The sequence below is a fragment of the Choristoneura fumiferana genome, chromosome Z (assembly GCF_025370935.1).
Source record: "Choristoneura fumiferana chromosome Z, NRCan_CFum_1, whole genome shotgun sequence".
Taxonomy (NCBI): domain Eukaryota; kingdom Metazoa; phylum Arthropoda; class Insecta; order Lepidoptera; family Tortricidae; genus Choristoneura; species Choristoneura fumiferana.
Window position 1 is genome coordinate 2514481 of NC_133472.1, and position 27405 is coordinate 2541885.

A 27405-nucleotide genomic window follows, 5' to 3' on the forward strand; every position below is an offset into this window, starting at 1 on the left:
TTAGTTCATTGATATGTACCTCCGCAAAGTAACGCCTGATTCAATAAATTAAAGTATGCTTGTATTTTGATTTTTTTACCTTTAATCATCATCCCAGCCTATATACGTCCCACTGCTGGGCACAGGCCTCCTCTCAGAACAAGAGGGCTTGGGCCATAGTTCCCACGCGGGCCCAGTGCGGATTGGGAACTCCACACGCACCATTGAATTGCTTCGCAGGTTTTTGCAGGTTTCCTCACCTTTAATACATATTATTATTATTTCTGCTACTATTCGACGTAATTTCATTTTATAGATGTTATGATAAAAGAGCACGCCATTTCAGCGAGAATCTGTCAATGTTAACCGCTGCAATGCTTCCCGGGTCCCAGCATCCTGTCATCCCCGCGGACCCATATTTGTCCCGCGCTTGGAAATGCGAGATTTTCTATACATATCCTGTTACCAGAAAATATAAAATTAGGATTGTGATGTTGCTAGAGCCGGGCTATGAGAAGCGAGCTGCAAGTTCATGTACAGTCATTTTTAACCCCCGAAGCAGAAAGAGGGGTGTTATAAGTTTGACCGCTGAGGGGTGTTATAAGTCTTAGCTCTTAAACGGGTGGACCGATTTGAATGCGGTTTTTTTAGTTGAAAGCAGGTTTTTAGTAAGTTCATCATCATTCATCATCCCAACCTATATACGTCCCACTGCTTGGCACAGGCTTGGGCCATAGTTCCCACGTGGACCCAGTGATTGAGAGCTTCACACGCACCGTTGAATTGCTTTGCAGGTTTGTGTAGATTTCCTCATGATGTTTTCCCTTAAATTTAAAATGTAATTCCGCACATGAATTACGAAAAACGCAGAGGTGCGAGCCGGGGTTTGTACCCACGATCCTCTGCTTGAGAGGCCACAGGTCAAACCACTAGGCCACTACGGCTTACTTTAGTAAGTTATTCATTAAAATAATAAACACATTTTGGATAACCCAGTGGTTAGAGAACCTGACTACGAAACTTGGGGTCCCGGTTCGAACCAAGGTCAGGGCAGATATACAGCTCGTGTCATTATGGCTTGTTTTAGTCCCTCGTTGAACAATCTACTATTTTATTTATTACAAGTTTTTATTTACTTTCATCTGGCCCTGTATCTTGGGTATTTCTTATTTCATCATGTTGCTAACCAAATATGACCCACTGACAGTACTCGGGTCGATTTGAATCTTGTTACAGTCAAGGGCATATACCAGGTGTGGCCTGTAATATGAGCAAATAATTAAAGCATAGATCATACTCGTTAAACTGAACAACATTAGTTCAGCGACTTTTAAAAATAATTAGTTTCCAAATTTTTATTACACTTTTAAGTTTATTCGAAGAAGCAATGTAAAGCAAAATGCTTGATGTTTGTAGCGTGACAGGCGACGTCAGTTGTGTTCTAGGATGGCGTACATTGACAGCAGTATTTTATTTGTATGAAAAAAGGAAAATTCAACGACTCCATTATTTTTAAAAGTCGGCGAACTAATAATTTATTGAATCAGGCGTTAAATTTAAACTGGCCAAATCATGGAATGGCGGCGTTTCATGATATGCCTAGTATTGCCTAGCAATTTTATGATTTGCCTAAACGTCACTAGGCAAATCGTTAAACGGTGAGCTTTGAACGATATGGTTGATGCGTATTATATTTGACGCTATGGCTGTATAGATATATATGCCCTGGACTTAGCCTATAGCAATATCAACAAGAATACAGCCAACAAAAAGTATAGAGATAGCAAAAAAGTCTATTCAATATGTTTCTGTTACAAAAACTTTTCTCTATAGCACCGTCTGCATTGCAAGCGGGCCGTTTTCCCGCGGAAATTGAATAGTGCTTCGATCCCGTCGGTTGCCGATCAGATCGCTCCATCCTCCACGCAATTGTTTAAATAAATATAATAACTAAACAAATCGTATTTGTGATTGGTTATTTTGAGTCTTTTCGTATTTTTTATTTCAACTCCAAATTTGTTACTTTTACGGTCATCCCGTGAAGACCATATCGAAAATACAAACTGAGGTATGGATGCACAGAAAAAAAAACAATCATAATTTGATTGCTTAGTAGCGACATCTCTTGTCTGGGTGAGCGGTTAGTTCCGAAAGAGTGTTACGTCTCTCGATGAGAGCGAAACATAGATGTCGCTAGTGCTGCTGCTTAAGTAGCTTAGTAGCAAAAAGCAACCTGTCCAGCGGTGGTGTAGGGGTTATAGCACGCAACACGGAATGCTGAGGACCTGGGTTCGATTCCCAGCGCTGGTCTCGTTTCTGGTTTTTCTGTGCATCCATGTCTCAGTTTGTATTTTCGACATCGTATTCCTGTCAGTTTTGAATAAAAAAAAACAAACCAGTCCAGCAATTGAACTTGTAGCGTGAAGTAAGTAACAAATAAATATTCCCGTAGGAATTTCCAAAGATTGCATCGTACCTACTCTATAGTAAACCAATTATACCAGATGTTACACTTTTTAACCCCCTACGCAAAAAGAGGGGTAGCTCTGAAACGGGTTAACCGATTGCGTTTTTTTATTTGAAAGCTGGTTTTCTAGCAATAGTTCTTAGATAATGTTTCATCAAAATGGAGTCAGCTTTTGAGATATTTATAAACTTTGAAATAACAATAATACGTTGTTTATTTAGGCAATGATCCCATTATGACAAATTATAATTAATTAAATGAATGCATTAAATTATATTACATTAAACTAAACTTTTTTTTTTTTAAGTTTTTAAGTAGGTGGGTTATTCTGATGTATGAGCTATATTATTGCAAAGTTTCTTGAAAATCTATTCAGTAGTTTACGCGTGAAAGAGAAACAAACATCCATACATAATGTACATACATCCATACAAATTATAAATATTAGCGGAATGTCTATAACTTTTTTAACCCACAGCTTCGTACATTGACGATCTAGACCGTCGGATATTTGTAGCAAAACTATAGCTCTTTTACTAACCACTGCGGTGACTGCTCAACAGATGGCGTTATAACCAACATTCTCAGTTGTCGTAGGTGGCCGTGAGATGTCGCTAGCGCTGTGAGAGCCACTCGCGCACCGATCGTCCGATGGGCAAGACGTCTGGCGGACGTGAACCTGTTAAAGCACCGCGGGTCAATCATCGAAGGTAAAAATCCATTGGGCCCTTATTGACTAACGCACTCGGTATCACTATAGTTTTCTCCATTTCTTTTTGCCGCACGGTGTGATGTGGGGGCAGAGAAGGATGGTGAATACTGTCGCGAGCTTCTGGGCGTTAGAAAATACCGTTACTTGTTCTAAATGTGCTTCTTTGATATTTGTTTGTCATTGGATCATCCTTTTGTTTTATTTAGTTCTAGTATTTACCGCTTCGCACGCGTTCAAGCCATTGAATTGAAATTCCGGGATTTTTCTGAATTTCCATGAGAATTAACAAAAATTACATCGTGGATCATCATGATTGGTTACTTGGAGTCTTTTTGTATTTTTTATTTCAACTCCAAATTTGTTACTTTTTACGGTCATCTCGTGAAACCATATCGAAAATACAAACTGAGACATGGATGCACAGAAAAAAAAAACAATCATAATATATAATCACAGGTTAATATAAATTGTTTAACAAAATGAGCCGTAATGTTACTTTAATAAATGAATTTAATTAATTAATTAATTATAATTTGATTGCTTAGTAGCGACATCTCTTGTCTGGGTGAGCGGTTAGTTCCGAAAGAGTGTTACGTCTCTCGATGAGAGCGAAACATAGATGTCGCTAGTGCTGCTGCTCAAGTAGCGTAGTAGAAATAAAAAGCAACCTGAGATTATGTGTGCATAGGAGAAATGCGTATCTGTACTCCTGTCTAGTGGTAGTGTAGGGGTATGGCACGCAGCATGGAATGCTGAGGACCTGGGTTCGATTCCCAGTGCTGGTATCTTTTTCTCGTTTTTCTGTGCATCCATGTCTCAATTTTTATTTTCGATTAAGCCAACGCACCTCAGTTCGGAATCTACACTTCATAATAAAAACTGAGTACTTCAAACACTATCTCAAATGACTGCACTGTGTACGAATGATTATCATAAAGAAAATAAACTATATCCACGATTCCGGTCGATGTTTACGTTTCAATTAATAAATTCTATATTTATAATTCTACAATGCACTCGACTCATCTGTTTCATAAATAGAGCGTGTATTTTTGTTATAACCACAAACTTTAGTAGTTAGTTAAGACCTTCAAAAACTTTACTTAAAAAATTTGCGTGGAAATATTTGCTAACTGGAGCCATTTACTTTGCTCACCCGTGACCAGGTAAGCAATTGTTTCAGTTCTTTGATATAGACCTCCGCAAAGTAACACCTTTGAATGAGGTGTAAAATTATGTCAATATTTACGTAAGTTGTAATTAAATAACTTTTTTCTATTATTTTTTAAACAAAAGTTTTTATCGTGAAGTGAATAGTTCATTTCGTGATATGCATAACCATATTATATTTTTACTTTATTGTATTTTTATCCATTGTTCAGATGTTTGTCACGAATTAATGTTTTCTTTCTATCTTATCTTGTACAAAACTTGTAATTTACTTGCTCACATTGAACCTGATGTAAGGATTAATTGAGTAATTGTTAGAAATATTACATTATACACTACAAAAAGTAATTACGTCCCTGAGCGTAAGTAAATATGCAAATAAAAGATCATTGAGTTTCCAAACCGTAGTCTTTTATACGAGTTAGTTTGACATGTAGATAGCTGGACGTCTGGAATAGATAACGCAGGCTACTTTTTATTCCGGTATTACCACGGGATTGGGATAGAATCTCGAAATCTCATCCACTTGGTATAGTCATGAAATTTGGCTCTGTTGTATAATGCAATGTCGGTAAAGACCACGATTCATTTCTTGTGAATTCCCACGGGAATATAATAAAATCCCGGTATTGAAATTCAACTGCCGGAACTATTTTTTTAATTAATTCAAAATTAAGACAGCAAATGGTGCAAGAGCTAGTAAACACCTAAATACGTAAAAAACTATAACTAAACACTAGTGTTGAATAAAAGCTTGTAATCTATTTATCTATCTAATACCTTTAAAGGAGCAATTCTTGTATATATATAAATGTATATACTTCGGGGATCTCGGAAACGGCTCCAACGATTTCGATGAAATTAGGTATGTGTCGTTGGATGGTTTTCGGTGATGACAAATCCATCTAGCTTGGTCTTATCTCTGGGAAAACGCTTAATTTATGTACAGTTTTAGCCCGAGCAAAGCTCGGTCGCCCAGGTACTTCTAATAAAACGGAAACAAGAAGTTAAGAAAAAACGCAAAAGCAATTGATAGACAGTCAGAACTGTGTCTAACAAAGCTCCGGGATGTCTAAAAATACTTGCTGATTAAAAAGTATCAAGACCACGGCACTCGGCAGATGTTTGACTCCCGAAATACGCTTAGTGATGTCCCGAGAATGGATGGGATTCCGGGAATCCGGAAAAAGAAAACAAGATTTTGTTAAAAAAAATCGCATTCGTCGTGTTCCTATTTCGTCGGATTCCTGTTCCGTTGGATTTCCAATGTCGAATTAAATCATGCAATTACTGTGACTGCACTTCTGTATTCAATATTCGTGAATTTCGCATCTCGTTTAAAACGAAATATTTACAATTTAAACTAAAGGATCGCACGTACCTTTATCCAAAAATCTTAACAGCCGTTTTGGGTACCTGGACGGGTAGTCGGGTAAATACTGTTTCACTATAATGATAAACTCAATCAATTGTATACACGTAAACAAGAATCCAACAAAACAGGAATCCGACGAAACAGTAATATGACAAAACAAGAATACGACGAAACAGGAACAAAATTAAAAAAAATATTTAAAGCAAGTTCTTTTAATGAATTAAAACAATTACTTCGTTCACCCTCGAACCTACTATAGCTACGAGAACGTCTAAGCAAGAAATGTATTGTGTTCATGCAGTTCCTCTACCTTCACACTGTGAGAACACACACAAATCACTAAAACCCAACTATCACCACCACTGTACTGTACTGATGTGTTTCAAACTCATCAGAGTTCATCCTCATAGCATCATAGTCGTTCACCATGCTACCTGATGTTGAAGCTCGATTCAATGGCTTAGTTCAGATTTCTTGTGGCAGGTTGACTTTCAGCGATTTTTCTCTTTGCTGGCCCAATTTAAGAACTATATCTTATACTACTACTATATTTGACCATAATATCTATCTTTTTTTTGATTGATTTTGAAAATGCGCTGTTTGGTACTATTTTTTTTAAGAATCTTCGGTATTAAGAACCCAGCACATCACTACCGATTTAACTTATCATACAGACAAAGAGACTTCAAACGGCGACCATCAATCGACTCGGGCGCAGCGTTTGACATCGTAAACCACGCATATTTATTTGACAAAGCCTCTTCCAGCTGGCTTGAAAGTGCTAATCTGTTTGTTTCTCCAAAAAAAAAAACGTTCTGTCTGAAATCTGGAATTCTCGGGGTCAACACGTGTTATTTCTCGCTTAAATTTATCACTGTGCCTCAAGGCACTGTTCTTGGTACTTGACCTCAAATTGCGTATGTTATTGTACAGTTTTAAATTTTGCAGACAAATGGAAATCTTGTGGTGGTCCAAATATTTAATTCACATAATCTGCATCCAGTGAAAACTCCAATGTAATCTTAGCTTCAATATTTTGAAGTAATATCTTTTTAGCATAAATGTTTCGACGAGTGAACTTTATTTTCCGACACTGATTTTCTTAAACTAAACGTCGTTTATGATTTCTTTCTCTCAGAAACATAACTTACAATGAATTTTTCTTCCCTTTCCTTCCCACTTTGTCAGAAAGAATGGTGACTCGTTGCAATATTCTCGATGCTTTTTTTTATATTTTTAGTAGTTTTTAAAGCTTTTATTATGAGCCAGTGCCATATGCTCGCAGTACGGACGGTATGGTACTGATATGGTCGTAGTCGTTGGGGTCAAAGAGTTTTGAAAGACCGCGGATCGGCAAGCGCAGCGTAGGACGTCCCCCAACGAGATAGACGAATGACCTGGTTAAAGCCGTGGTTTACGGTGGCTGAGACCACTTTCTAACCCAGCAACTGGGGGACGCCTATGTCCAACAGTGGACGTCCTACGGCTGAGATGATGATGATGATAAGCCAGCGAGAGATTAAACTAGGCTGACCATTGGGTGAGTGACCGCGTGATCGTATCCCGACTTTCCCACAAGCAACAAACTACCAGCTAAGTCTATTTTAAACGTCATTGACAATATACGAAGCTAATGAGTCACTGCCAATGATACCCAAGTGATTTGTAAAAAAGATAGTCGCCGTGTAATTGTTTATGGTACATGCATCATGGACGGTCAATTTGGAATTCTTCCAAGTCCTGTCTTGTTTCGTTTAAACGGGTAAAGCGGCGGCTACGTTGGTGCAGTGCTGTAAAGCCGCATGCGGCGTCCAGAGAATAAAGTAGTTTACTGAGTAAAAAGAAATATTTTTCTATTTAATCCGTCAGATTATGAGAAAGTACTGGTCATGATCTTTTCTTTCGTCAAAAAATTACAAATTCGTACATCGACATCTATGTATGGACTGCATGTTTCTTACCTCAAAGCGGCGCAAAACATTTGTTCACAGCGCGGACAAAGTAATATTGTACAACTAGTGTTTACCGTGCTTCGCACACGTAAATCATTAGATCCAGCAGCTGATTTGAAAACACGGGATTTTTAAAAAATCCTGTGGGAATCCCCGCATATTAAATTGTGGTTTTCATTGACGTTACATTAAAAAATAATCATGTCAAATCTCATGACTCTACGCCCAGCGGTTGTTGTTTCGAGATTTTATTCTTATCACGTGGGAATATCGGAATAAAAAGATAGCCTATGTCTTATTCCAGGTGTCCAGCTATCTACATAACAAATTTCATCAGGTTGTACCTTGACGTGGACCTTGTGCAAGGTCCGCCCTTATTGCTGCCACCATCTTGCTCGCTAATCCTGCCGTGAAGCAGCAGTGCTTTCACTGCTGTGTTTCGGCGTGGAGAGTAAGACAGCCGGTGAATTACTGGCACTTGAGATATCCCATCTTTAGCCTCTACCCCTATACTCCTAGTGTTGCAGATGTTTTGTGGACGGTGGTGATCTCTTACCATCAGAAGACCCACTTGTTTGTTTAAAGTCGTATAAAAAAACCAAATCCGTCCAGCCGTTTCAGCATGAAGGAGTAACATAATCATACTCACTCACTCACTCACTCACAAACTAGCATTATTTAGGAATGATGCGCCGCGTGTTTTGTTAAAAACAGCCAGTCTAGTGCCTTAACATAGATGTCAATTTGTTCGAAGTTTGGGAGAGCCGGCTCATTACGTCACGAGAAACTTTAACCAACTGGCTATTATTTTCATCGTTGTTTTAACTGAACAAAGGAAAGAAATACGTGTGTTAATTACTGTAACTAGTTTGAGGAAATTATGGCAAGGATTTCTGCGTACACCAGCGAAATAATGGTGTGTGTGTGCATAGTTATTCATCCGCACGGGATGTCTATATCATCAGTGTTTTAATGTATATTGAAGACCGGATGGCCAAGTGGTTAGAGAAACAGACTACGACGCTTGAGGTCCCGGGTTCAATTCCCGGCTGGGGCAGATATTTGTTTGAATAATACGAATGTTTGCTCTCGGGTGGATGTTTAATATGTATTTAAGTATGAATTTATCTATATAAGTATGTTAATCCGTTGCCTAGTGTCCATAGTAAAAGCTATGCTAAGTTTAAGACTATGTCAATTGGTGTCAAGGGTTCCATGATATATTTATTTATTTATATTTATATATTCATCGATGGTGCGATGACGCCGTGGTGGCCTAGTGGAGCCGTGGTGGCCTAGTGGTTTGACCTATCGCCTCTCAAGCAGAGGGTCGTGGGTTCAAACCCCGGCTCGCACCTCTGAGTTTTTCGAAATTCATGTGCGGAATTACATTTGAAGTTTACCACGAGCTTTGCGGTGAAGGAAAACATCGTGAGGAAACCTGCACAAACCTGCGAAGCAATTCAATGGTGCGTGTGAAGTTCCCAATCCGCACTGGGCCCGCGTGGGAACTATGGCCCAAGCCCTCTTGTTCTGAGAGGAGGCCTGTGCCCAGCAGTGGGACATATATAGGCTGAGATGATTCATCGATAACGTCGATTGCTCTATTGGTAGATACAATCGTAGATTATATTGGATAGATTCGTCGACGTTTGGGTAGTTTGTCATTATTACAAAGACAAACGAAATAAAAAACTTTTCAGTTTTTTTTTCTTCGCGCCCTACTACATGGTCTTGCCACACAATGCCACATGGCGCAGAGTATACTTGCATAGAGATACAAGGGTTAAATATTTAAGTTGCCGCCTTTGACACGTCGCCTGCTTAAAAATGTAGTTGCTGAAACTTTATCTAGAACTAGCGTTTACCCGCGGCTTCGCACGCGTAAATCTTTGGACACAGCAGTTGAATTGAAATTCCGGGATTTTATTAAATTCTCGTGGGAATTCCCTATAAGTACATCGTGGTTTTCATTGACGTTAAATTAAAACAACTATGCCAAATTTCATGACTCTAAGCCCAGCGGTTGTTGTTTCGAGATTTTATCCCTATTCCGTGGGAATATCGGGATAAAAAGTATTCTTTGTTTTAATCCAGGTTATAAACTAACTTTACTTTAAGTAACAAACAAACTCATTCACTCACAAACTCACTCACAAACTTTCACATTTATAATATTATAGTAGGATTATAAAATCTCTAAATAACAACCGCTGGATTTTAGAGTCATAAAATTTGGTATGTAGCTGGACGTCTGGAATAATACATAGGCTACTTTTTATCCCGATGCTCCCACGGGATAGGGATAAAATCTCTAAATAACAACCGCTGGGTTTAGAGTCATGAAATTTGGCATGGGTGTTTTGAATTCAACGATATAATTTTAGGGAATTCCCACGAGAATTTAATAAAATCCCGGAATTTCAATTCAACTGTTGAATCTAATGATTTACGCGTGCGGAGCCGCGAGTAAACGCTAGTTTATAGTATTATATGAGTAGGATTAGCAGATTTTTTTTAATTTAATTGTGATACGAGACTGATCATCATTTACCTCCATCAGATGCCAGCGGCCGTCAAATGAGGCACTCCGAAGAAGCATCGCTCGAAAAGACTTACAGCTGTAAGTGCCTTTGCCTCCTCATGGAGGGTTTTACGAGGTATAACGGAGAATGAGGTATGTTGGCCATGCAACTGTTTAATCCTTCCGTGACATTACGCTTAAAGGGGGTATTTTTTTTTTTTTTTTTTTAATGGCAATATACAAGTTCGGATAGAACGACGATTGTGCCAATGTCAAAGTGAGGGTTAAAGGGGGTAGTCCTAGTTCGCCATTTTGGGAATAAAAATCTGTCAAGTACGTGACGGACTACATACTACATTGTAGTTCCGGACTATCCTAGACGTCGTGTATTTAATAGGGGGGTGACACTCTCCCGGGCCGGATAATACCGGGATGGAAATACCGACCCTGTTTTTCGTGTACACGCCCATAGAAGCTCACGTCAGTGTCTGTATATATGTATATATATATATTTCAGGGATCTCGGAAACGGCTCCAACGATTTCGATGATATTTGGTATGTAGGGGTTTTCGGGGTTGAAAAGTCGATCTAGCTCGGTCTTATCTCTTGGAAAACGCTTGGTAGTGTATAATATAAAAAACCTTCGCACACATTTTTGTCAAAAACATAAAACCTAAAATTGCTAAAAGTGACTCCGAAGCGGCAACGTTTCGTGTGCTCTGCCTACCCCATTTGGGAATACAGGCGTGATGTTTGTGTGTGTGTGTGTGTGTTCACACACATTGGTACATAATTATTTTAAACAGATATTATTTTAAAGGTATCAAACTATCAATTTATCGAATTAACGTTTCTATAAACACAAACGCGTGTAAGTGTAGGAATGTCTGTCTGGGGTTGGTTTTTATAAAGAAACAACTGACATCCTTGAGGTTTTACTCGCATTGCCTGAAACGCTGACGTTTGCGATTGCATTTTCCATCTCTTTCTACCCTCGTCTTATAGGTGAAAGAAAAAAAATGGTGAAAGCGATTGTGATTCGAAGCGTGTTAATACGGCCAATGTGGTGTTCTTCTAAGAGCGTTTTCACATTATCCGATCCGATATCGGTATCGGACGACGATAGACTACATCCGATAGCCTGGTGTCTATGTGCTGCTTTTAAATATTTCCGATAAAATCGTTCCGATATGGCCAGCTCAAAATGGCTGCAACGCATCGGGCTCTGCGCACACTAGAGACAATTTAGATACACGCATAGCACACAAACCTTATCGTCCGACAGCCCACGTGCGTCCGATGGTACCGTGAACATATCGCTGCCGGCTCCGGGCCGGACAATGTGAAAGACAGGTACATATTTCATACTTTTTTCATCACACTTGTTCGTAAACAGTGTCGTAACATGCAGGCTACCTTGGCTGCAACCCCCCAAATAAAACCCTCGACCTTAATGTGCTTGTCATGAAACCCGTGGTCGGTAAATGAGTCATTGCGCGTACAAATTTTCTTGCCATGAAGCCCAAGGTCGGTAAATGAGTCAATGCCCGTACTGATGGTGCTGCGCGCGCTGCTGCAGGACCACATGGACCACATGCACCACGCACGTTGCGGCGCATGCCGAGGGAGGGGGAGGTAGAGGGCGACGCTGCCAAGAGCACAGCCTAAGGTATCGCCAATATTTGGAAGAACTATATTTTTTTTTACAAATATAAAATTTTACTTGCAAATGTGATGAAAAACATTGTATGTCGCATGGGCGGTACTAGAATTACGAACATCGACTCATTAAAGCCCTCAGTCTTCGACTTCGGGCTTCTAATAGACTCTCGTTCGTAATTCCTTATTTACCGCCCTTAAGACACAATGTACTATTACATGCCCCGAGATCGTATCGTCATCCGATACCTATATCAGCTCGGATAATGTGAAAATGCTCCAAGTGTTGACAGTCAAGATCTGAAACAACCTTATTTTAAGAGCTGAGTCAATAAGGCAGTTGTCTCACCGCCGGCGAGGAAACGATTGGCTATCGACTATTGTCTCGCTCAAGAAACGAACAAAAGATGTTCCTGTGTGAGTAAAACAGACATATATATTAATAGTTGATCGCTGGCGGTTCACACTGCCGGCGAGAACTCGCTCTTACATCTTTTGTCGCAGCGACAAGAGCTATAAAACTCGCTGAGCTATAAAACTAGCTCAGCAATACCCGGCTCGAGCGAGTGGAGCGAGTAATCGCCCGTCGTGCTCGAACACTCGCCTTTCACTGCTCGCCCACTCGTTTCTAGTTACTCGCTCTGCTCGCTTCTCGCTCATCGTCGGCGGCGGGACAAGTGCCTAAGGCCTCAAATGACACAGCTCTCTTTAAAGCCCATTCCCACCAGGGATGTGCGAGGATGTGTTCTGAGAAATGTGTTTCACACATCCCTCGCAACATCCTCGCATGTCTTTGGTGGAAACACAGCTCAAATAAGGATGTCACAGATTTTCTGTCGTTTGTCAAATGTCTGTTGACAATTCAAGCATCTGCCAAAGAAATCACCGTGAAATATATTGTGAAAAGGTTCCACCTTGGTAAGTACATCCGAAACCAAAACAGATCGAATTAAATAACATTAAAGTTATCAGAGCGCCATTATACAAGGTGTTAAGAAATAGTTATTATTTTATTTATTTAAAATCATTAAATTCTCAATGTTACGTTAGTTTACTTTTATTTTCTCAAATCTTTAAATCGGAGAAAATCAGCGACAAATTTTAGTAATTTTAGGTGTTAATTAAATATCTAAAAACCTCAGACACCCCATAAATATTTTTTCATTTTTAGTTACTTGATTGCTTTTACTTTTGAATACCTTCATTAAAAGATATTAGTGTATTTTGCTAAGTCAGCAATTCTACTTCATTTTTAACTCTACACTAATAACGGTTGCGCTTTGACGTTATTAGAAGAAAACCACACTTTGACAGCAAGTTAGACAGTAACGCCCTGTTTCACCATCCATTGATTAAATGTGATGCCGTCTCTGTTTGTTTTGCTCGAATAGACGGAGACGGCATTACATTTATCCGTCAAATAAAATTAATCAATGGGTTGTGAAACAGCCCATAAAAACCTACAATAACCGCCTGAGTCTAACGCGGAACTTAATGACCAATACCAATGATGTGTATGCCGCCCGTATTTAAAATTTGCTCACGTGCGTAAATGCGGTGTTAGGGTGCGACATTTCAGATTAAAGAGCCTCATATTTTTATTTAAACCAGAGGCCGTATTGCCTAACGTATTTGACGGTCGCGATCGCAATCAGATGACAGATTTCGCATACAAAAACTGTCATTTGATTGCGAACGGCCTCAGGACACTAGGAACAATCTGGTTTTATTTTGTTTTCGTTCTAGTATTTATGGCTTGTATTGTATACCGGGTGTGACCTGTAACACGAGGAAATAATTTAAACGTATATAGATATTACTCTACAAACTAAACAACATTAGGTCAGCGATTTTTTTTTTTTTTTATCTACATGCATATCATAACTTCCCTATTATATGTTCAGAAACGACTATCAAATAGCCTTTATTAAGAAACCTGGTATCTGCGCGTGCATCTTAATGTTCACATTAAAGTACAATGCATCTTAATGTTTACATTAAAGTATCGGTAATACTTTTTTTAACAATGCATATCTGTACATATTGTAGAAAACTTATGACATGCATGTAGATAATAATTATTATTATAAATAAAACTTTAGTTTTATTATCTGTTTTATTTAAGCTTTGGTTCAAACTAGTTATCAGTAACACTAACTTAAAAATACAGGCCATATCTGAACATATTATAGAAAACTTATGATATGCATGTAGATAAAGTTATGTATGCGGCTATACATAATTAGGCATTAAAACACTCGTGTGATCTTATTATGAAACTCGCCTTCGGCTCGTTTCATAAAACCACACTCGTACTTTAATGCCTCTCATTATGCACCAGCCACATAAATAACTAATTTATACTACACTTTAAAGTTTGTTCGAAGCAGCAATGTAAGTAAAGCAAATTTTTTGATGTTTGTAGCGTGACAGGCGACGTCAGTTGTGTTCTAGGATGGCGTACATTGATACCAGTATTTAATTTTAATGAAAAATTAAAAATCTAAAGACTCCGTTATTTCTAAAAGTGACTGAACTAAATGTTGTTCAGTTTGACAAGTATGATCTACGTTTTAATTATTTGCTTGTATTACTGGCCACACTCGGTATGATATTGGCTTAGAGAGTGTTGGGTCACGGAAGGATATTAGTAACGCAAAGAAGAATCTTTCAAAGATATACCTCATTTTCAACCTGTTTAGACGAAGCGGTAATGTAGTTTGTTTCCTGTAGTTTAGCATGCTGATACCTACCCCTAAAGCGAGAAGGGGGTTGGATGGTCCCTTATAAAGACTCCATAGAGAAATTACTCAAATGATAACTATTTTAAATGATAAATATAACGGATCAAATCAAAAACGATCCGTCCGTTTGAAAGCTACGATGCCAGAGACAGTATTGACGTCAAAGTTATAAAACCCCTCTTTTTGCGTTGGGGGGTTAAAAACTCAACATTCCGTAGTTAATAGTGTGGGTAGGCTACTATACAGCGTGTATTGTTGGTATAACCTCAAACTGTAACCAGACGTAGATTTAAGTGCTGTGAACCGAAATTAAATAAAAAATGTTAATTTAGAATAAAAAAAGCCGTGGTGGCCTAGTGGTTTGACCTATCGCCTCTCAAGCAGAGGGTCGTGGGTTCAAACCCCCGGCTCGCACCTCTGAGTTTTTCGAAATTCATGTGCGGAATTACATTTGAAATTTACCACGAGCTTTGCGGTGAAGGAAAACATCGCGAGGAAACCTGCACAAATCTGCGAAGCAATTCAATGGTGTGTGTGAAGTTCCCAATCCGCACTGGGCCCGCGTGGGAACTATGGCCCAAGCCCTCTTGTTCTGAGAGGAGGCCTGTGCCCAGCAGTGGGACGTATACAGGCTGGGATGATGATGATGAATTAGAATACCAGAGTGTATTTTTTTATCGAGCAGCAATGTAATGCTTTTAGTATAATTAGATACGAGAGAGAAGCGTTCTGTGACAGCTGTCACGGTCACAGTCAACAAGTGCGACGTTTTGAATAAAAACAAAGTACAAAGTGCAGACTTCTGCACTCCTACCTTAAAGGCCGGCAACGCACTTGTGACTCTTTTGGCGTTGCAGGTGTCCATGGGCGATGGTAATCGCTTACCATCAGGCGATCCGCCTGCTCGTTTGCCCCCTATACCATAAAAAAAGAAGTATAATGCACTGATGCATTGCGTGCTAATTTATTTTATTAGGAAAATAATAGGTCTAAATTTTTTACTAAAACATAATAGTGTGATTATTAGCGCCTTCACTAAGTACTTTTAAAGTTTGAGGTTACATCAAAAATACACGCTGTAGAGAGATCTCTATTCCAATACAAGTTGGCTCACATGACAGCCTACCGGTAGAATATACCCTAGTTTAGACTTTGATTTAGAATTTTAGATTTTTCTTGGGTATTATTGTAGCATGTTTTAAAATGTTCGCCGATATGATAAGTATTATGATATCGTGGTGGCATAGCGACTGCCGCTTACTTATCGCAAACTGTTTGACGGGTGTCGCTTGTCACCGCACGAACTGAGTTTCGTGGTACGAGGCGTGCAGTTGTTGTCAAACGCGCGACGTGCCGGTCAGAGGATGCAGTGACACTGCCATTCCGTTCTGGGGTTTCGGGTGTGTCATTTGGGTGTTAAGTTAAAGCCTCTTCGTTTAAAAATGTTGTTTTTATCGGTGCAGATAATTAGCAAGCCCGTTTTTTATCAAATTTTAGGGAACGAACTGTAGATTTTAATATTTTAACCGACTTCAAAAAAGGAGGAGGTTATCAATTCGGTAGTTTTTAGGGTTCCGGAGCCAAAATGGCAAATCGGAACCCTTATAGTTTCGCCATGTCTGTCTGTCTGTCTGTCTGTCTGTCCGTCCGCGGCTTTACTCAGGGACTATCAATGCTAGAAAACTGTAATTTTGCACGGATATATAGGTAAACTATACCGACAAAATAGTACAATTAAAAATTAAAAAAAAACATTTTTTTTACGGTACGTCCCATTGACGTAAAGTGGGGTGATTTTTTTTTCTCATCCAATCCTATAGTGTGGAGTATCGTTGGATAGGTCTTTTAAAACCATTAGGGGTTTGCTAATGGCTACGGAACCCTATTTTGGGCGTGTCCGACACGCTCTTGGCCGGTTTTTATTTTTATGTTTGTTACCTCAGAACTCCGTCGTTTATGAACCGATTTGAATTTTTTTTGCGTTCGTCTAGAATAATATCACCCAAGTCGTTGCTATTTGGCAGGGTGCCCATAAGGCTGACTGCGTTTCCTTGTTGTATGGCAAAAAAATATTGTCATGGTTTTTGTAGTCGGTTAAATTCTTTGTTATAAATTTTTTAATACTACTGTAGAGTAAATTTTGTAGTTTCTTTAATGAACTTAGTAGACTTTTAGGCTTAACGTAGTATCATTGTGCTGTTGTATTTTTATCGATTTTTTGCTGATTTATATTGCCTTTACCCTGCTGCCTTAAATAATACTTTTTTTTTAATTTCACACTTTTTGATAAGTTTTTCAAGAAGCTCAAAAATTTGAAGAATCTAGTGATACATATCCCATATAGAGGGGTTTTCTGGTCAAACCCAATAAATAATCTAATAATTCGTAAAAACTTCGAATTTAAACTTTCAGACATACATAAAAACATACGCTCACAAATATATACCGGGTGTGGCCTGTAATACGAGCAAAAAATTAAAACATAGATCGTCCTCGTCAAACTGAACAACATTAGTTCAGCGACTTTTAAAAATAATGGAGTCTTTGAATTTTCCTTTTTTCATACAAATTAAATACTGCTAACAATGTACGCCATCCTAGAACACAACTGACGTCGCCTGTCACGCTACAAACATCAAGCATTCTGCTATAGATTGCTTCTTTGAATAAACTTAAAAGTGTTATAAAAATTAGGAAACTAATTATTTTTAAAAGTCGCTGAACTAATGTTCAGTTTGAGGAGTATATGACCTATGCTTTAATTATTTGCTCATATTCCAGGCCACACCCGGTATTGCACAATAATATATTTACCTTCGGGCAGTCGGGTTAAAAAACGCCACGTTATAAACGCGGCTTTACGAACCGATTCAGTCTCGCGGCATAAGGCTGCGTCCACACTCGCCGGCGCGCGCGCAGCACGCTTGTTTATTATCGAACGCTCCCAAATCGTGAGTTTTTAATCAGAAAATACATTGCTCATGTTAAGAGTTCAACTAATTTGTTGATTTAACATTATTCTTTCGCTGAACTGCATTAGAGGAAATTGGGAATTGATGCAGCCCAATGTTTGTTGTCTTTTGCACGTTATGAAACTTTTTTAACCGACTTCAAAAAAAGGCGCTCGAAGTTCGTTGTTTTTTTTTTACAAGCTTTTAATTTCACATCGGCTTTAACAATGGTTTCATATCATATTTTATCGTAAAATTTCGTATTTAAATACCGAATATGACCAATGTCCATCCATCCATACATCCATCCTTACAAACTTTCGCGTATTAGGATACCTATAAAGTAGAGCAGGTATTCTCAAAATATTCTCAGTACAATTGTGTATGGTCATGATCAAAATAAATACTGTAGGGTACTTTGGCCCTGAAGGGGTCAATTGCGTAACGTTTCTGACACTTGCGATCGCAATCAAATGACAGTTTTTGTATGCGAAATCTGTCATTTGATTGCGATGGCGAGCGGCAGAAACGTTAAGCAATACGGCCTCTGGTTTTATTATTGCTTTGAGAATATGGCTCTTTGCCATGTGTTTTATTTTACGTTATAGTGTGATTTTTACGTGGGCCAAAGTAACCCTCCAATGGGTCAAAGTACCCCGACCTTACGGCATTTAAGGGGTACATTAGTACGCACAGATGTAGTGTAATTGTTATCCGTCGAATATTATCGGGAAATCTCGTATTTATGGCGCTCTCTCAATTATACTTCGTTTTTTTAGCATTCGAAAGAAGGTAAGCGATCTTGACGTGTCTTTTTATTGAAAAACACTTTTGAAAAATAAGTCACAGCTAATATGTAATTAGCAAGGAAATATGATCATTTACATGCTTTTGGTAGCTCAAGTAATAGTTACTATTTTTTTAAAAACGTTTTTCAATAAAAAAGACTCATCAAGATTGTTTACCCTTTTTCTAATGCTAATAAAACGAAGTATAGCTTCAGTGCACATTGTACAGCCGTTTTGACATTTGTCACTAATGGTTGACGTTTAATAAAGTAATTGATTGACACTATGTATGCCGTCATATTCCGATTAGGATCCGACTTTTTTCGATGAAAAATAAAATTCACTACGTGTACATCTGTATCATGTTACAATTATTGTGAGTTTACAGAGTACGTCAACCTTCCATTAAGAAAATGTTAGTGTCACATTTTGACTAATCTAGGGTTCTGGAAGATATTTTTATGCTACCTAAGATCTTAAATAATTTACCTGACGATACATATAGCAGTATCCTCAAAAACAAAAAGTCGTGTAAACAGGTTTTAAAAAAACATTATATTGGAGATGAAGACGACAAAGGGTAAATGCAGGTGTGATGTTATGTTATTGTCGCTTTTATAAATTAAATATATAGTGCTTAATATAGATAATGATTGGCATATATATGTGTATATATATATTTGGTTATATTTAGATATATTTCAAGTATTATTATATATATATTTAAATTATGCTGTGAACGGTGCGGTACATTCGCGTCTCATCTGTAGCGCGTCTGAGCAATAAGTATTTTTTGTAAACACTTTATATTGTAAAATAAAAAAAAAAAAAAATTTACTGTCCTGAAAGGGTTCAGTCACCATAAAAGTTGGAGGACCGCTGAAGTAGAAAAATGTAGCGTAGCGTAGAGATGTACCATCAGCCAAATATATGGTCTACCACCCTAAAGATGATAATCGCTTGCATGTCATAAAACAATACTGCCAATAGACGTGTCTGGGCCAATCAACTATTTTACCGACACTTTGGGCGTCTCCTGCGTTACCAAAATTGTCTCTGGCGTTACCAAAAAATCGTACTTCCAACAAGATATTTCACGGTTTAATAGGTTGAACTTACGTAGGATGGCATATTCATATACACCATCTATTAAAATTACAGAAAAAACATGTTTACTTACAAAAATCTGCAATTGTTTGAAAAATGTCGCGGACAGATTAGTGTCGGTAAAAAAGTTGATTGGCCCGTCTGTCAACTTGAAAGTTCGACTTTAGCGACATATTCATTTGATAGGAACTTGTTTAAAAATTGATAGACCACTTATTTGGCTGATGGTACCTACATAATGTTTTTCCATCGGTACAAGTCGGACGTCAAGCGGAATAAGAGGGCACCCGAAGTGTCAATCCATCGCTTATTGTATTATATGAGTGTAATTTTCATATTCATTTATGTGGAATTTTAAAATATTATTTATTACGCATTATGCGAATGGTCGAATGGCGTCCGCGGACCGGGAGACGAGCTGTCGGTAGGCCTCCAACAAGATGGAGCGACGACTTGGTTAAGATCGCGGGATCGCGGTGGATGCGGAAAGCACAAGACCGGTCTGAGTGGAGAGCCTTGGGGGAGGCCTATGTCCAGCAGTGGACGTCTTTCGGCTGACATGATGATGATGATGATGACGCATTATGCTGATTTGGGATCATTTCGTGACCATGATACGTAATTTTTTAGTTGTTTTTTTCTACTTTGTGTAATAATGTCACGAATAAATATTTCTTCCCTCTTTCTTTTTTTATAGTGTACTGAAACTAATTGCGGGGGCACGATATATTTTGCAGGTGGTAGGACCTTGTGCAAGGTCCGCCCGGATTGCTACCACCATCTTGCACGCTAATCCTGCCGTGAAGCAGCAGTGAAATTACTGGCACTTGAGGTATTCCATCTTAGGCCTCTAGGTTGGCAACGCTGCAATACCCTGGTGTTGCAGATGTTTATGGGCGGTGGTGATCTCTTACCACCAGGAGACACACTTGCTCGTTTGCCTTCCAGTCGAATAAAAAAAAAGAAAATATACGAACCTTTCCGATAAAATACGATGGGAAAACTATTATTATTACATCTGTAACGTTTATTACGAAAAGTGACCAGGAGGGACGGTGTCACGTTAAACTTTAACTGTCATCTTCCGTTGTCAAACAGGTCCCGTGAAAAGATCGGAAACAGTACAGCCAAACGCCTTTAATCTTGACCTATATCCGTTAATACAAGCAAACTCTTATCTCGTCCGCGTAAGGTAAACAAAAATAAACCTTGTTTTATACGTATTTAGTTCACTTTCAAAACGATTTCAAAAGCATTGTATGTTGTTGCGATAGGAACCATTCATAGTCGTAAATTTTACTAACGATTTTTGTTGCTATTGAACTATTTCTATGAATAAATGGTTCTATATACCTGTAGTCATCGTTAAGTGGAATTTGCGATTTTATTATAACTTGCATAGGGTTTTAAATTAAATAAACATGTAATGTTTGCACCAGTTTAAAATGCTACAGTATGTTGAAGAAGGTTTTAATACACAAAAGTCGTAAGTCGATATCATTTAAATGGATAATGAACCTTATAGTTTTAAACTTAGGTTAATCAGGTTTAACTAAGTTTAACTTATGTTTAATCTAAATTAAAAAAGGTAAACGACGCAATGTCACAATCTACAATATTACCTACAAATAAAATTTTAAAGCCACCACATCTCGGCCTATATACATCTCACTCCTGGGTACAGGCTTCCGGTCAGAATGAGAGAGAAAAAGGAAAGAATGACAAAGAACTTTTAATGGCGTTGACTTAGAAGTTTGATTTATTAACTGCTTCATGAGCATTGCATATTAATTCCAACTTGAAACCTCTTGTTTCAGAGATAACCTTACCAACAAAAAGTTGGAAACCCCCGTCTTTGTCACTTCAAAGTTCAATATCTCAAAAACGGCTGAACCGATTTTGATGAAACATACATAAGAACCATTGCTAAAAAACCTGATTTCAAATAAAAAAAACCGCATTCAAATTGGTCTACCCGTTTAAGAGCTACGGTGCCACAGACAACCTAAAGTTGATAATTGTTTACATGTCATAAAAAAAAATGCCAATAGACGGGTCTATCAAATCGAAAGTTCGACTTTAGCGACATATTGATTTGATAGGAACTTGTTTAAAAATTGATAGACCACTTATTTGGCTGATGGTACATAAGATCAAACCTGGTTATCACAGGCTAGGTAGTATTTTTTTAAAGTTCGTTTACACTGTTTGGAGTCAGTGGCAGCACTTAGTCATATATAGATGACGGTGGCGTGCGAGGCATTCCTTTGGCTGTCACTGTTGGATGACTCTGGCAGTGAAGAGCTTAATTAATTTAAGATTAGATTATTCGCACACAGACATATACAAGTGGTACCTTCCCTGATTTACACTTTACGCTTGTTTTTTGGTCAAATTAAAAATGTATCGTGTTTTGAGCCATTTAAGTAAATAATCAAACACACTTGTAAAACTATCACCAAAAAAATAAGGTACTATTTTTAGTGGAGCCTAAAAAACGAAATTGCATACCAAAGTGGCCCTTTTCACACAATTTCAGCGCAGACATTTTGGCAGTTAACGGAATGCCACATGGCTTTTGCACCACAAACGTTTAGTTTCACCCCGGAAAGCCATTCAGTTTCTTCGGCTGTAATTGCACCTACATTAAGTTCTGCCACAGTGGAGCACGAGCTACCAGCCCTAGAAATAGAGTTGTATCAATTATTATATTCTGTCTCAATCCAATATAATGACAGTGTAAACAGGTGTAAACAAAGACGCCATTAAGCCGACCACAGACTATTTAGGGATGGGAAAACGTAGAAACTATTGCAAAACGATTAATTGATTCAATAAAATAAATCTGTTAATTCGTTCACCAAATAATTCGCCTTATTTTTGAAAATATATATAAATTAATTTTTAATTAGTTAGCTTGTAAAATTTCCTCCACGCTACCACAAACTAAACGTGTATATAACGGTAGATTTTGACAAAGATTTTTAAAATGAAAATTAAATATTGAAGTCAAGTGAAATTTGGCGAAAAAAGTGATTAGACGTCTAGTTAAAAGACACGAATTATAGATGAATGTGTTACTGATTCGATCCAGTGGGTGTTTTTTTTTTTTGACTGGATGGCAAACGAGCAAGTGCGTCTCCTGATGGTAAGAGATCACCACCGCCCATAGCCACCTGCAATACCAGGGGGATTGCAGATGCGTTGCCAACCTAGAGGCCTAAGATGGGATACCGCAAGTGCCAGTAATTTCACCGGCTGTCTTACTCATCACACCGAAACACAACAATGCAAGCACTGCTGAGTCACGGCAGGATTAGCGAGCAAGATGGTAGCAATCCGGGTGGACCTTTCACAAGGTCCTACCACCTGCAAATGAAAGAATTTTGATGAAATTTTGTTTGTTTACACTTTCACTATATCGGATTGACACAGCGTACGCTCGATTAGTTGTGTCAGATATTGGTGGTGGCCCATTTCACGAAACTACAAGTTTCAACTTACAAATCTTACAATCGGTAGTCTCTTATCAATGCATACCGTTAAACAAAGACTACCGCTTGTAAATTGTAGCTTCGTAAAATAGGGCACCGGTGACTGTAGCTACCGACCGACAGTTTTTTTTTTAAATTTTGGCTATACGTTACGATTGAGCAAGCGTCATGTCGATTTCTCTCAATAAAAAAAAGGAAATGAATAAGGCAGTTGCTATTCCTTGAAAGAGGGAAACACAAAGCAAAAATAGACAATAAAAAACTACTTACAAATGAATTGATACTATTATACTCCACGCTCTTTTTACTTAGATAGACTACATTTATTACAAGCATACTTAAATGTTAGTTTAATACTTACCCAGAGAGAATTTTACTAGATAGCTACCACAAAAAAAAGTCGAAATAATTACGGTTTAAATTTATTAAAACTACGATTCATATAGATAAACACCGACAGTTGATGTGTCGCTTCTGTCGCAGAGAGGGCCGCGGCGGTTGGGGAGGACGCGCGCGCGGCGCGGCGGCGGCGCGGCAGGGCTGGCGCCGGAGGGAGCGGGACACGCAGCCGCGCAGGCCCATGGAGATGCTCACTAGTTTGTACGCGCTGCTGTCCGGCGGGGTAAGGGGTTATACAAGTAGCGGTGGTCAGGTTAAAGTTGCCAGGTTAAAGTGGCCAGGTTAAAGTTGCCAGGTTAAAAAGAAAGAAAGAAAAAATACATTTATTTAACGCCAAATAACGAACATAGAAACAAACATAGAACAGACAAAGACATACATGACGCTAAATAGGTCCCCACTCAGCATAATGCCACGGTAGGTTAAAGTTGTCAGATTAAAGTGGCCAGGTTAAAGTAGTCAGGGTAAAGGGGTCACATTTAAGTGGCCTTATTAAAGCAGCCATGCTCGCGCAGGCCTATGGAGACGCCCACTAGCTTGTACGCGCTACTGTCTGGCAGGGTAAGAGGTACATTAATCCTAGTAGCAGTGGACAGGTTAAAGTGACCAAGATAAAGTGATTAGATAAAAGTGGTCAGGGTAAACTGTCCAGATAAAGGCGAACAGGTTAAAGTGGCCAGCTTACAGCGACTAGGTTAATGTATGGTGAGATTAAGTATAGCTTTGGCGGTGACTTAAAACAATTCAACTGCACACGATTGAACTGTTTAAGCCGGTGTTGCCATATAATTTATTTTTTATTTAAGTTAGTTTTTAGATAAGGTCCTCACTGAAAATCAGTGCCACGGCTTGCCGTGGCATAATGCTGAGTGGGGACCTGTTTAGCGTCATGTATGTCTTGTATTTGTTCTATGTTGGTTTTTATGGCGTTAAATAAATGTATTTTCTTTTTTCTTTCTTTCTATAATGTGGCCAGATTAAAGTGGCCAGGATTACTTAGCCAGTTGGCTAGGTTAAAGTGGCTAGGTTAAATCAGCCAGGTCCGCGCAGGTTCATGGAGATGCTCACCAGTTTGTACGCACTGCAGTACGGCAGGGTAAGGATACACCTAATCCTACCAGTGGCCAGGTTAAAGCGACCACGTCGCAGGAACCAATTTCTCGCCATTAATCGAGGCCGTAGGTCCTTTTATATTAATAAAGAAACTAGCCTTTGCGTCTTTCCTCACGTAAACCATTAGATACAACAGTCGAATACTCATTTCAGAATTTTACTACATGTCCCTGGGTCCCAAAAATCATGGTCTAAATTGATGCCGTGACAATGATACCCGTGCCGTGGTAAAAAATATTGAAGACTTTACTTGGGGATACAGGCACAGTACGTAAAACGGGGTTAGGTACTTTTAATCCAGGGGCTACTCGTTATTTTTATAATTAGACAATCAGTGGCAGTGAAATACTTCACAAATTACCTAACTTTTTAGTTCATTTGCTCAATCGAGCTAAGAATATTTGCGTTTTTATAACCATTATAAATCTATTAAAGAAGCCCCAAAGTAACCCCGGTTTACGTACAATTCAGCGTAGAGGTCCCTCTACGAGTTCGTAGCATGTTCGTAGACCCTCTACAGTGTTCGTGCTACGCTGTCGTAGCACTTCACTAACAACAAATCGCTACACCTTCATGTCGTACAGCCAGCATCAAAAGTAGCGGATCACTTTTTTACTCTGTCTCATTGACACAAGTAATATTTTTCTAAGGATTTCGTATTGTGTAAATACAGAATCTTCCAAGTTTAGGTATATTTTTTAACTGAGGCTGCTATTTACTCTTAAACTACTAATAATTCTCAAGCAATCTTATCTGTTATAACTTTTTTGATATACTTACTTACTACCAACCTCAATGTTTTTAAAACGCTCGATTTTAATGAAAATTTGCACTGTGAAGTTGAATATTTCACAAATAGATCACTGAACCGAAATATCGTTTGAGCAACCCCCCAATGGTATTCCAAGACCTATTTAAGAATACCCCACACTATTTTTTATCCCCACTACGTCTTTTTAGGGTTCCGTAGCCAAAATGGCAAAAACGGAACCCTTATAGTTTCGCAATGTCTGTCTGTCTGTCCGTCCGCGGCTTTGCTCAGAGACTATCAATGCTAGAAAGCTGTAATTTGGCACGAATATATATGTAAACGATGCGGACCAAATGGTACAATAAAAAAATAAACAATGAATTTTTTTAGAGTACCTCCCATAGGTGAAAAGTGGGGGTGATAGGTATTTTAAAATCGTTAAGGAGTTGCTAAAACGATTTTTCGATTCAGTGATTTCTTTGCAAAATATTCAACTCTAAAATGCAAATTTTCATTAAAATCGTGCGTCCCCCCCTCTAAAATCTAAACCGGTAGGTGGAAAAATTTGAAAAAATTCAAGATGGTAGTAAGTATATCAAACTTACAAGAAAAACTATAACGGTTAAGTTTTCTTGAGAATTATTAGTAGTTTAAGAGTAAATAGCAGCGTTAGGTATGAAATATACCTAAACATGGAATATTCCGTACAAAATACGAAACCCTTTGGAAAATATTACTAACCTGAACCCTATTTCGGGTGTGTCCGACACGCTCTTGGCTGGTTTTTAAAAAGATAGAATGTTCAATCGAGTAACAGCGCCACGATACTGCCTACTTAACGCGCACAAAATCGACCTCGTTAGAACCTTGGTTCATTATACGTAACGACAGTTTATGATCGACCTCTAATGTAAAGTTAATATGAATTTTAAATCGATATTGTAGTCCAAGAGCTGGTACACATTTAGAAGTAGAATTTGAATAATTTATTGTACCAGGTTTTTATTCTATATGCGAAGGTCTATAGCGATACTAATATAATACCTATAAATGCGAAAGTGAGTATTTGTATGTTTGTCCGTCTTTTCACGGATTGACATGATTTTTGGCATAGAGATAGTTTATGGGTCACAGGGTGGCATAGGCTACTTTTTATCCCGGAAAATACACAGTTCCCGAGGGAACAACAGCGCGCCATAACCGAAATCCACGCGGGTGAATCCACGGGCAAATGCTGGTATTATAAATGCAAAAGTTTGTAAGCTTGTTTGTTACAAAATATCTTTATTCAATTTAGCCTATAACAAGCACTAATGAATGTCAAAAAACTACCACCGGTTCGGAAAAACCTCTATTGAGAAGAATCCGCTCTACCACTGAACTGGTTTAGATGAAATTCTCTGTATAAAGAGTTTGAGTCCCGGGGAAGAACATAGGTTAGATTTTATCCCGAAAAATTGCATAATTCCCGCTTACATCTACAATAAAATGCCTAAACTAGGTTACCAATGTAGCCTGTATCTGAGCCTAAAGATTGGTGCTTGATGAAGATTACCAGTTATTAATCTATTAATTACAATATTACCATTATTGTACCAAATTATTTATTATAGAATACAAGGGCGGAGTATTTAGAATCTAACTACCTATACCCTTGACGTGAAATTTGGTATAAATTATACCTATATTATAAATTGGATGACAATGCCAGTACAGTCGGGTCAATTGACTTTTTATTGCACCTTGCCGCCATGGTAACGTCTCCTGAGTTACTTATTAAAAGCATGATTTTGTGAGGTACAATTCCACTAAAACTTACGACTGACAGTTTCAATTCCTTCATGGCTCATGTTTCATGCTAATTTTATAGCAGGTATACATTGCAAGCATTTTTCTAACAAAGTTATGGCACAGAATAACATACTATAAATATTTGATTGACCCAGTCAACAAAAAAGCTTGTATTAAATTGTATTTTTTAACAGAATCTTATTAATTAACAGCAAGGAGTCACTCCCAAGATTGACTCTGTAGCTTTTCGTCTGCACTGCGGCGCTACTACGGCGGCATTACTGGCGGCTAGTGCGGCGCTAACAACGCGACATCTAGTGGGCAACCCGATAGACTGCATCCACACGAGGTAGGTACTGAAGGTTAGGTCCAGCTAGTACCGGAGGGCAGGGAGAGATGGCGCTGTTAGCAAAAAAGCTAAATGTAGA

At 38.5% G+C, this 27405-nt stretch overlaps 1 protein-coding gene across 5 annotated transcripts in view; it reads left to right on the forward strand.

Annotated features, from left to right (window-relative positions):
- The window catches only part of shakB (Innexin family member shaking B), a gene marked incomplete at its 3' end in the record, with an annotated part of 238533 nt that overhangs the window by 78492 nt on the left and 132636 nt on the right, over positions 1–27405 (forward strand). Inside the window, 4 exon segments of one of the 5 annotated variants that reach the window (XM_074098621.1) lie at positions 3035–3156; positions 10219–10278; positions 23407–23545; positions 27190–27326. In XM_074098621.1, coding sequence (XP_073954722.1) covers positions 3098–3156; positions 10219–10278; positions 23407–23545; positions 27190–27326 — 395 coding nt within the window. In that variant the 5' untranslated portion in view covers positions 3035–3097. 5 annotated transcript variants of the gene reach the window in all.